General features: G+C 30.9%; 1 protein-coding gene across 1 annotated transcript; it reads left to right on the top strand.

The window, feature by feature from the left end:
- Positions 1–3,959: 3,959 nt before the first annotated feature.
- On the top strand, positions 3,960–12,153 carry LOC108479561 (respiratory burst oxidase homolog protein A-like). Its single transcript, XM_053022661.1, has 15 exons — positions 3,960–4,579; positions 4,881–5,040; positions 5,128–5,176; positions 5,288–5,412; positions 6,560–6,582; positions 7,597–7,955; positions 8,028–8,414; positions 8,962–9,057; positions 9,178–9,293; positions 9,530–9,632; positions 10,024–10,206; positions 10,465–10,596; positions 11,041–11,169; positions 11,476–11,554; positions 11,760–12,153. The coding sequence occupies exons 1-15, from the start codon at positions 4,213–4,215 to the stop codon at positions 11,867–11,869; spliced, it is 2,418 nt and encodes an 805-aa protein (XP_052878621.1). The 5' UTR covers positions 3,960–4,212; the 3' UTR covers positions 11,870–12,153.
- The last annotated feature ends 46 nt before the right edge of the window (positions 12,154–12,199 follow it).

Genomic DNA, 12,199 nt, shown 5'->3' with positions numbered 1-12,199 from the left:
TTTTATCCTCTTTGAAGGGGTTTTTCCATATTAAATTTGTGTGTTCAATTTCTCAATTTCTTTCACTATATTTACTTATTCGTTACTTAATCGAGTCGATCCTTAACAAGTGATATTAGAGCTAGTTTAGTTTTTGTAGATTAGTCCGTTTAGAGATGACAACAACAAGGTTTGACTTTGAGAAGTTCGATGTTTTTTCAAATTTCAATATGTGGCAAGTTTAGATGATAATAATTCTAGTTCAAATCGGCTTAAAAAAGATCTTACAGTTGTGCCTGAGAATCTAGATCATACAAAATGGGAATAGCTTGATGAAAAGGCCATGTCCGCAATCCAGTTGTGCCTCACGAATAGGGTAGCAGGAGGTATTGATGGAGAAAATCTCATTTGCCTTGTAGAAAAGGTTAGAAACTCTTTATTCTACTAAGTCTTTGGCTAATCGTTTAGTGTTGAAACAACGTCTATTTACATTTCACATGAACGAAGGTGAGCTTCTTAGAGATCACATTAGTCAATTTATTACTCTTTTGAATGATTTAAAGAATGTTAAGGTTAAAATTAACGATGAAAATCAGGTTATGCTATCATTGTGCTCTTTACCGTCTTCATACAAGTCTTTCAGGGAGACCCTGATATATGACAGTGACAAACTCTTGTTTGAGGATGTGAATGGTCATTTGTTGAGTAAAGACAAACTCGACAATGATTTTGGTTTGAATAGCAAGGCTTATAGGCAAGTTTCCGTTTTGGTAGCATCAAAGAAATCAGACAAAAAGTGTCATTATTGTAAGAAGTTAGGTCATGTCAAAGCAAATTGTTATAAACTATGAAATAAAAGCGTTGCTGAGAGTAACAACAAAAATGTAGCTGATGCTAATTTGGCCGACGAAAGCGATGATAATTTCTTGTTAGTGTCAACGAGTGATAGCTCCGAGCTTACATCTGAGTGGATCCTAGATTCGAGATGTTCTTTCCATATATGTCCCGATAGAGAATGGCTCTCCACATACAATTCGATTGAAGTTGGAGTTGTGCGCATGGAAAACAATTCATCCAGTAAGGTAATTGATATCAGTGCTGTTAAAATTAGGATGCATGATGGGACGACTAGTACACTATCAGATGTTAAATATGTACCTGATTTACAAAAGAATCTCATCTCCTTGAGTATTTTATACTCGAAAGGTTGCAGAATCAACATCGAGTCGAGCGATATTAAGGTGTATCGTGGGGCTTTCATTTTGTTAAAAGGTAAAAAGACTGACAATCTTTATATTCTAGAAGGTTCTACAGTGACCAGTGAAATCGGACGTCCCTCGTCCGTTATAGAGTCTAAGTCAACTCGTTTTGAGCGGAGGCAACTAGGTCATAGAAGGGAAAAATGTATGATCATTTCGTTGAAGAGATATTCTCTTTTGGGTGCAAGTTTTGAAAAGTTAGAGCATTGTGTTCGTGAAAATCAAACCCGAGTTAGTTTTGATTTGGTAGTGCACAAGTTAAAGGCTAGAAGTCTTCCAGCTTCTAAGTACAAATTCAACTCAGTTAATTCCTTGCATAGTTTAAGATAGGCTCATGGTGGGCTTTGACAAGGATGGCGTTGTGGAAATACGAGTCAAAGTGAAGATTTGTTGAGTATGACTCATATTTTAGTTAAATTTGAGAGATAATCTCTCAGTTAAACTATGTTTATTTGTTTCAGTCGAACTCTGATTAGTTTAGATTATTTTATTATTTAACCTACGAATTTAACCTATAAATAGGCTCTTTTACAATCTTAGAAAAACACACATTAAAGATTAGAACCCATTACACTTTTGGAGAATTTTGTGTTTATGTTTTGAGGGTTCTTTGTTTTTGAGTTTCGGGGATTAGTTTTTATCTCCATCTTTTGTACTCTTCGTTCTTTTGTTATTATAGTAAAATTATTTTTGCTTGTGGTTTTTTATCCTCTTTGGTGGGTTTCTCCACATTAAATTTGTGTGTACAATTTCTCAATTTCTTTCGCTATTTTTAATTGTTTGTTACTTAATCAGGTAGATCCCCAATATAGCTTCTTCTTTTCTGTTTATTTTGAATTCATTTAGAGTTTAAGATTTTAGACAAAGAATTCTACTTGTACCTTCTAGACAGCGGAAAACTGAGTTTCGGTCAAAAAAATCGACTAAATCACATTAATGTACATTTTCCTAAGAAATAAAAACATATAAATTACTACGTAACAGTTAGTCCAACACAATACAATACAACACAAATTCTATAGACAATTATGTTTTGTTAATGGGTAAAATTAGAGTGAAGAATTTACTTCGGTTTAGTATTTTGATTTCATTTTAGTAATTGGGTTTAATTTTTGATAATATATACATTATTAATTTAATTTAATTTTTGGATTTTAAGGATAAGTTATAATTGGGTCAAAGTTTGGATATGAAATGAATTTCAATTTATATATTTTAAAAATAAAATAAAATATATTTAAAGTTAATTAATTTGATTTTGATTTTCCAAAATCAAAATCAATTTGATTTATCGTTTTACCTGGCTTTTCAAACCAACTTACAACTGAATCAACCCAAAAAAAAAAATGAAATCAATTAAAACATAGATTAGTTGGTTTGGCCTGACTTTTACTTACTTCTACACTCTCTACATGCGTAGCATAACTTTCTAATATACACATATCAAAACGAAAAACCCCTAACTGTAAGTATCATCCGTTTAAAAATTTGATAACAATGAGAGGTATATGGTATGAAATAGGTTATCAAACTTTTTGACATCAACAAACCTCTGACCAAGTGAAGAATCTATGCTCTAGCATTACAATCAATATCACCAAGTGTTGGATTCTTTGGGAGATGCTTGAAACAAGTCTTTAACCATTCCATTTTAATTTGGTGCCTTTGGAAATCAAACTTATGGTTGGTACTGATTTTGGACACTCGATAAAGAACCTCACCTAGATTGTGGTTAGAACTTCTTATTATAAGATGCGCTGCTAACAACACTACATCTTCCATGGCTATTATTGCGTCGCTACATGAGAGATGAAACATATTGATCTCGAGTCTCCATCATTCAATTAGAACAAATATGAGTGACAACACAAAAGTAAGTTTTCCAATTCAACTAGCGTGATAAAAATCAACATTAGTAACTAAGTAACGATTCTATCGTCAAGCAAATCTAAACACATATTACTGTGAGCTCAAGCTACAAGAGAATACTCTAATATTGTTGCATTCTCGGCAACATGTCATAGGATTTCAATAAGTGAACAACCATTACAGTATGATTGGAAATTAGAATTCGGATATACAAAAGTATGTAGGCTACGATAGAATGTAGAAGAGGATACTAACAAGTTTGGTTGTCTATTTATAGGCTTTAAAATTAGAGTTCTTATACGATAGAATGTAGAATAGGACTAAGTTTGGTTGTGTATTTATAAGTTTTAAAATTAGGATTCTGCTAGGATTTTTAAATTAAACTCGACACCCACAAGTGTCGAGGTCTATTTAAATTTTGTTAAATTATTTTTATATTGCATTATACTTATTCTTTAAAGTATTATTCAAAATTCAATATGGTGAATGTCGAATTTAGAATTAAATTTTATGGTTACATTTAAAAATTAAATTATATTGCTATCGTTTAAATTTTAAATATTTCACAAGAAACTCGACATTTATATGTGTTTGAAGTACTATAATCATTTTATAATAATTACTTTGATCTCAACAGAATATAGGTGTTAATATCTTCACTCAACTCAAATCGAGATATGCTAAAAATAAACATATTCTTAAGAAATATTTATTTGAATAAATGATATTAAAAAAGCGAGAAAACTAGTAAGTAGTATGTATAATGTTAATCGTCTACTCAAACTTAATTGCTAGATAATTCTCCACACTCAACCATATATATGAGAAAATGCAGATCCCAACTCCAATAAAACCAAAACACTTTCCACAAATAATACAAATTCTTAGACCAACTCCAATTGGTTCTTAATTTAACAACCATATTTGATTCCCATTTCTTCCCACTTACCTCCTCAATTCCACTCCAACTTCACCTCCCATTTTCTGAAAATTACTTCTCTTCTCTTTCCATCACTCTAATTCATTTTCGTTTCCTTCAAGGAACCATGGAAATTTAACACCATTTCAAACCTCTCAGCTCAAGAAACCAAACCCATTGCTATCAATGGAGATTGATGATGAAGCTCCTCTCTCTGACTCAGTCACCATTGCCATCTCTCTCTCACCTTCTTCTTCTTCTTCCTATTCCTCTTCCTCTTCTTCTTGTAGTGCTAGCGTTGTCCCTCATCCCTTCTCTCCGCTTCAACAAACCGCCGAATCACCGCCGTTCCGCCCCCTCCGTATGTCGGAGAGTGGAGGGATGTTATCGTTAGGCGGCTGGTCTCACGACGGCGAACGGCTGAGGTTCGTCGACGCAGAAGGGAACGAGTGGGGGAATGTAGTCAACCGATTCAACCAGCTGGCCACCGTTAAAGGCGGCCGAAATGGGCATCAAGAGGTTGTGAAATGGTCGGATTTTGGTTCTTGCATAGGTGAGGAAAAAAAAACATGAAAAGGTTGACGCTCAGAGCCACTTGCTAGCTCTCATAGCGACACGTAAAAAAAGTGCATGTGAAAGGCCGGCGGCAAATAAGCATGCTTTGGCCTTTTTCTTATATTCTTTTTTGTTTTTATGCATTTCACCGAATTTTAAGACTACACATTTTCATCTTATAATTTAAAAAGGAAAAATGAAATTGATTTGGCCGTAGTATATTCAGTTTAATTTAAAAAGGGTTTTAATTAAAGAATAATTTCAGTGCACATTAAGTATGGGTTGAAAATGTGATGCAGGAATGAGGGAAACGGCGGAATTTGGAGAAGAGGTGTTAAGAGCAATGAGAGGAGGAAGAAGAGATTGGAAAAGGGATATCACCAAAAGTGAACTTCACAGTTATTGGTGTCGCATGACCGATCCTTGGTTGGATTCTAGGATTCTTTTATTCTTTGACCTGTAATTACCCCCTCCTTTATCATTATATATTTAAATTATTCCTTCTGAATAACAGTGATATAATTGGTTTTTGGTAATTTTCCTCAGCTGTGATAGAAATATGGATGGAAGAATTGATGAGAGGGAGATGAAGCAGGTGAATGTACTAATTTTTTTCTTTATTTCTTTTCTTGTATTTTCATAAATTTACAGCGATTTATTTAACAAAAAGAAAAAAGAGTAAAATCTTCTAACACAAATTGTATAGGTTATCTCGTTAATTTCACCTATAAATAAATTGGCAATAAAAAATAAGGAAGCCGAAGAATACGCTGCTTTAATCATGGAAGCCCTTGACCTTCAACATCGAGGCTATATCCAGGTATTTCATTTTCATCTCAGATTATTAATAATAAAATATGCAAATATATGTAAACCATGTTTAATAACTCATAATATGGAAATATAAGTAACACAATGTGATAGCCCCATAATTTTAAATTGTATTGTAATTTTGATTTAATTTATATTATCTTTTGTTAAATTTTATCATCCCCGTCCATAACTGTTCCATTAGCTATTATTAATTAGTACTTCAAGCTTTATTTTATAACTACTCCTATGGCTTTAATCATTATTTGTTAACCTTTTTATATTAGAGTTTAAATTTTTTTTTTTAAGTCTTGAATTTGACAATTGTTCACATATTGAAGCCCGGACTTTAGGCAATTATTACCACATTAAGACTTGAACTTAACAATTATTCTCACACTGAACTTAAATTTTCAAATTTAGGACCTAGTTTGAATAAATAAAAGTTCATACCCTAATGTAAAAAATAATTACAATTACAAAGCACGACTTGAACCAAAAAATAATTAAATCTTAATGTGAGATAAATTATCAAATTAAGACCCTAAAAGTGATTTAACTTAATGATTTTTAGAAAAGTAGTTTAACGTTTAAAGTTTGATTAGTAATTAAATAGTAATTTAAATTTTATTTCTTATTTGCAAAATTCTAAGTTACCTGTATTTATATACTATTAATCTCCAATATATAATATACATATTTTGGTTAGTTCTTAAATTAATTGGATTTTGTACTAAAATATTGGTAAATTCATAAATTATTTAAAATTTCTAAACATTGGATGCGAAATGACTTTATTAGAAACTAAATAGAAATTATATGAGCTTTTTTTATCAAAATTAATTAGTAACAATTAAATTTTATTTATTAATATAGATTCTAAAGTTTTAATTTACCCTATTTATTCTAATACGTAACACTTGAAGTTAAAAATATATAGTATATATTTGAGATTATTATATTTTGTACTAAAATTTTGGTTATTTCTTAAATTATTTAAAAATAATATTATATATTAATTTAATTATGAATATTTAATTTACTCGAAATGACTTTATTAGTAACTAAATAGTAATAATTTAATATTTTATTAAAAATTAGTTAGTAATAATTATGTAAAATGCAATCCTTATATATGCTTATTAAGTTATTATATATGGTAAAATGCAAATTTATGTTATTTATTGAGGAGTAGAAATGTTTATGAGACAAGTCGAATTGAGTTTGTCTGTAATGTTAATATTTTTATATTTGTCCTAGTTTTTGTTCGGCCTGAAATATGAATTATAAAATTTATCAATGTTCATTTATATTTGTAAACGGTAAACTCAAGTCTGCTTTTAAGTTATTTATATTGTTTTTAATTTAACATACATATATATATATATAAACTACTTTTTAGTTAGATATTTAATAATTTTAGTTTTTCATTTATTAAAAATTTAATTATAGACAACTTAACACATTTTTAATGTTTACATTATAATATTACGTATTACTATAACTTTAATTTTTATGTATTATAAATTATATAATATATTACAATTTAAAAATGAGTCAAGTCAAGTTAGACTAAAGCCTTGATATTTAAGCCTAAGTTGGCCCATTTTTTAATAGTTTAATTTTTCATCCAAGCCTAATTTTAAGTTATTTAAATTCTCTCAAATTTCAAATGAAACTTCAGATTTCAATGGGTATTTCGATTGGGTCAACTTGAGTGAAACTTGTGTACTATATTATTTGGAATATAGTTGCAAATATTTGATTCATTATTGCATATTAAGGTACTATGAGTAATACTGAAGTGTGAATATTATAATTAATCTCTACAATAAATTTAGAGTAGATATATATATATTAAATGTCATATATCTATTACTCGATTTCATTTTAAATGAATATGGATATATAAATTTGAATTCAAATTCATTATTTATTATACTTTTAATATTTTTTAAAATAATTATTAATTATATTTAATTTTAATTTAAATAATAATACTTAAATTTAATACAAATAATAAATAAAGTGAAATTTAAATAAATTATACAAATTTGAATTTAGATATTATAAGAAAATACAGATATCATACAAAAAATTCACAATATCAACTTTAGGCATTACAAAGTTAACCATATCACACAAGAACATTATGATTTAAGTATTGATTTTTGCAGGCATCGGAATTTGAAGCACTTTGCAAAGCAATCTTACCAAAAGGCTCATCAACGATTTCATATAAAAAGAATCATGGTCAACAGCAAGAGCCAATATCAAAGGCGGAGATATTGTTTCGTTCATATTGGAGACGAGCATGGATTATTGGGTTGTGGTTGATGATTTGCTTTGCTCTTTTCACGTGGAAATTCATCCAATACAGTCATCGAGCAGCCTTTCAAGTGATGGGTTATTGTTTATCCACTGCAAAGGGAGCTGCTGAGACCTTGAAATTCAACATGGCTTTGATCCTTCTACCTGTTTGTCGAAATACAATAACATGGCTGCGGAACAACCCTGGCCTTAACTCCGTTATTCCATTTAATGACAACATTAACTTTCATAAAGTAAGTCATTGTTTCTGCCTATTCAAAGCTTTTTAGATTTTGCAAAAGTTGATGTTAACAATTATTTTGCAGGTAATTGCAGGAGGGATAGTGATTGGTGTTATCCTCCATGGAGGCACACATCTGGCCTGTGATTTCCCAAGAATTAGTGGATCAGATCGGTCTGTTTTTCGACAAACTATTGCAGCTAACTTTGGGTATCAACAACCATCATATTTCCAGATATTGTCCACAACTGAGGTTGCATCAGGGATTGCTATGGTGGTGTTAATGATGATAGCATTTCCATTAGCCACCAAGTGGCCTCGTCGCCAGTCTCCGTCCCTTCCGAGATCTGTCAGAAAGGTCACCGGATACAATACGTTTTGGTACTCCCACCATCTGTTTGTTCCGGTTTATGCTTTGCTCATTGTTCACTCAATGTTCCTCTTCCTCACAGATAATTTAGTTGAAAAAACGGTAAGCAATAGAATGTCCTGATTTTATAACATTATTATAATATATAGCAAATGTTGTGCTCACCCTAAATCATTGCTGTCCTAAATATAGCAACTTCTTGTCAACTTTGAAGCATCCATGTCCCATATCTATATCCGATATATATGATCTTGACATGGGTATGCAGACATAATCCTCCAAAGATTCTAAAAGTACATGAAAACCTTGAAAAAATTATTAAATATACTGTGCCAAGCATATAATCATCATATCACTGGCATCCGTGTTCGAGTAATACAGTTAGAAGCCTAGGAAAATTGATTGCAAGAGAGAGGGTAGCTAAGCAGTCAGTTAGTGAAGTATGCTATCTTGTTTCGACTCTTCATTATTCTTAGAGTACTTGTGTTTGACACCTATGACATGTATGATCTTCCAAAGACCTCCAAATATACACCCGAGTTTGAGTACATAGGAAGTATAATCTCATAGCATTGAATCCCTGTAATCTCCGAAATTGTATTTGATTAACTATGACATGAGTTGTGATGCTAAGAACGTTGTTTTGTAGACATGGATGTACATCGCCATACCGGTTTTATTATATGCTGGAGAGAGGATAATTCGAGCTATAAGATCAGGGTTTTCTGAAGTGGAAATCTTGAAGGTATATAGTTTCTATAGAACTTTTTTTTTTGCTCAATTTTCTTTAACAATTATTAGATGCAAAGAGAAGAATTATTACTTTCATAAAATCCATTTTGGTGTTTCTGAATTGCAATGGCAGGTAAGCTTATATCCAGGAAAGGTGTTGTCTCTCAAACTGCAAAAACCAAAAGGTTTTAGGCACAAAAGTGGCATGTATATTTTCATCCAATGTCCTCAAATTTCACCCTTTGAATGGTAAAGTACTTGATGATGCATGCTGTAATAATATTTTACAACCTAAGCTAGATGTTTCAAATGTAGAGATTAGTATTCGGTTGGTTCAGTTTCAATTTTAAAAATTTGAAAACTAAGTAAACCGAATTTAATTGCTTCAATCAATTGGCAATGGCTAACTTGTTGAATAACATTTCAATTTTTTTTTTATTGTTTACCCCTCTCAATGATATTATACTACTACTTTTGGTCCTCAGGCATCCATTCTCCCTAACTTGTGGACCAGAAGATGATTACTTGAGTGTGCATATCAAAACTCTTGGGGACTGGAGCTGTCAGCTATATAGTCTCTTCGAGGAGGTAAATGTGTATATATATTCAGATTTGGGTATAAATGTCAGATATAATTATATGTCTGGTTTAGGTATATTCAATCCCTTCTAGGTTTTTCTTCTCGTATATTTGATGAGTCCCTTGAAAAATTTATCTTCTACCATTATTTAGTTAATTATTTTAAGAAAAATGAAGAGCCGAATCTGAACCAATCTATTATTTGGACTCAAGAGCAAACATCGAATACAGATGTATGTTCAATATGGATATATTTAATTTTTTTTCATGTATTTGAAGAACTTTTGAAGGAATACATCTTTAAATCATATCCAAATATGTGTCAAATAAATATTCAAACATAAATACTTCGGACAAAATGAAGAGCAATAATGAAATGAACTTCACTTTTTTTTTTCAGGCAATACTAACAGGACTAAAGCAGTATCCAAAAATATATATCGATGGACCTTATGGTGCTTCTTCTCAAGACCACATCAAGTATGATATTGTGGTAATGGTTGGTCTTGGCATAGGAATCACTCCTTTCATTAGCATCCTCAAAGATATTGCTACCCGCCTCAAAAAGTCCTCCAGTAATCATGTAATAACTTCATCTTCCTGTGTTCTTCAATAGGTTCTTATGAAATTTAATTCAAGTGGACTATGTTATTCAGACTTGAATTGAGTGTTGAATACTGATATGTGTTTGACACTGATCTAAACTTTTTCATATATTTCCGAACATGACTAAAAGTGTCAAACACACAGTTTTGAAAATACAAAGGGTCTAACTTCTAAGCGACATAGCAAATAAATTCTCATTCTTAGATTGACATCAAGTGTTTTGAACATAATGTAGGCAGCTTGTGGAGAAGGCAGCCTTGAGAAAATTCCATTAAAAGCTTATCTTTATTGGGTTACAAGAGAACAAAGCTCTTTTAATTGGTTCACGGATGTCATGAAGGAAATAGCAGACACAAACCAAAAGCAGGTTAATCTCTAGTCTCAATAGTATCCTTGTTACTTCTTTATATATTATTGAAAAAACCAGATTGAACCGGTCAATTGAACTTATTCAGTAGATGACCAGTGGTCTATACGATCTCATACATCTTTAAAAAGGGGAAATCCGATAAAATAGTAAAAAACTGATTCAATCTGTAAAAATTTTAACCTTTAATCCCTGGGTCAGCTATTAAAGATCATATCATTAATCCAAATACATATTGTTAATTAGATAATTCGTTAGACTGATTGAACTGATGATTCAGAAGTCATACCAGTTTAACTTCCGATCCAATTTTCTTATTTATTGTCTTTACCCTTTCCCAAATGTTAATGATAACAAATTCAGAAACAAAAGGAAATATTTTACTTAGAAGCAATCCTAGTTATTATGCTTAAACTGCGTTTGATAGAAAATTTATTTATTTAGGCTGTTGTAGAGGTATTCAATTTCCTAACCAGTGTATATCAAGAGGGTGATGCTCGGTCGGCTTTAATCACCATTATTCAATCTCTGTATCAAGCCAAGTATGGCATTGACATTGTCTCTCGAACCCCGGTGAGTATGAACTCAATTAAACTAGGTTCATATCGTGTTTCTATGCCATAGTTATGTAGATTTTGACATGTTTATAATTTATGTTATATAGATTTTGACATGTTCATGCATTAGTTACTTTTTATTGTATTCATATTGTGTAATTGTGTCATGTTAGTCAATTAATATTGTGTTATTTATAATAAAAATCTTGAATTATTATATGATAAGTAAATTTATTAGGTTGATGTAATAAAAACATGAAATATTTTTTGATGCGAATATGGAAATAAAATATTGTAATTTAAAAGTGATGAGATATTGCAGGTACGCACACAATTTGGACGACCAAATTGGTTCAACATCTTCTCAAAATTAGCTAGAAGACACAGAGGGGCAAGGATTGGTAAGAAAACCTCAACTTTCACTATCTTAGGTTTGAATACAAGCTATGTAACCATCTATGCTACCTGTAAATTTTTATGTGAGTATCGAATATTTGTACATTTCCGAGACATCTTTAGTGTATGTGTAGGTAACAACGTGGATTACTGTTTTATATATATATCAATCAACTGCTGAGAAAGTTGGGGTGTTTGGTGTTTGGACAGGGGTTTTCTACTGTGGACCAATGACGTTGGCCAGAGAGTTGGAGAAGTTGTGCACCAAATTCTCCACCAAAACCAACACAATATTTGTGTTTCACAAGGAGAATTATTAGCTGATTTCCATCTTTATGGGGTTTGTTTTCTTGGCTTTTTATTTCTACCCTCAATATGAATATATTCTTTTTGCAACATAACCTAGAAAATTATTACGTTAAGGAAAAGGAATGAAAATGAAAATTTTCAAATATGTAAAATAGTTTACATTTTATATACCCAATAATCTTATTAATTTATAATTCACATCAACCTGAATATCTATATCGTAGAATTGACAATTCATGTATTTATATATTTTTATTTATCATAATAATATTTTCAAGACATTTATTTATATAAATTTAAACACAAACAAATCATATACTCTTATTGCATTCATATTATTT

Source organism: Gossypium arboreum, chromosome 12, assembly GCF_025698485.1.
Source record: "Gossypium arboreum isolate Shixiya-1 chromosome 12, ASM2569848v2, whole genome shotgun sequence".
NCBI lineage: Eukaryota > Viridiplantae > Streptophyta > Magnoliopsida > Malvales > Malvaceae > Gossypium > Gossypium arboreum.
The sequence above is the reverse complement of the archived record's forward strand: the minus strand, read 5'-3'. Positions and strand labels throughout refer to the sequence as shown.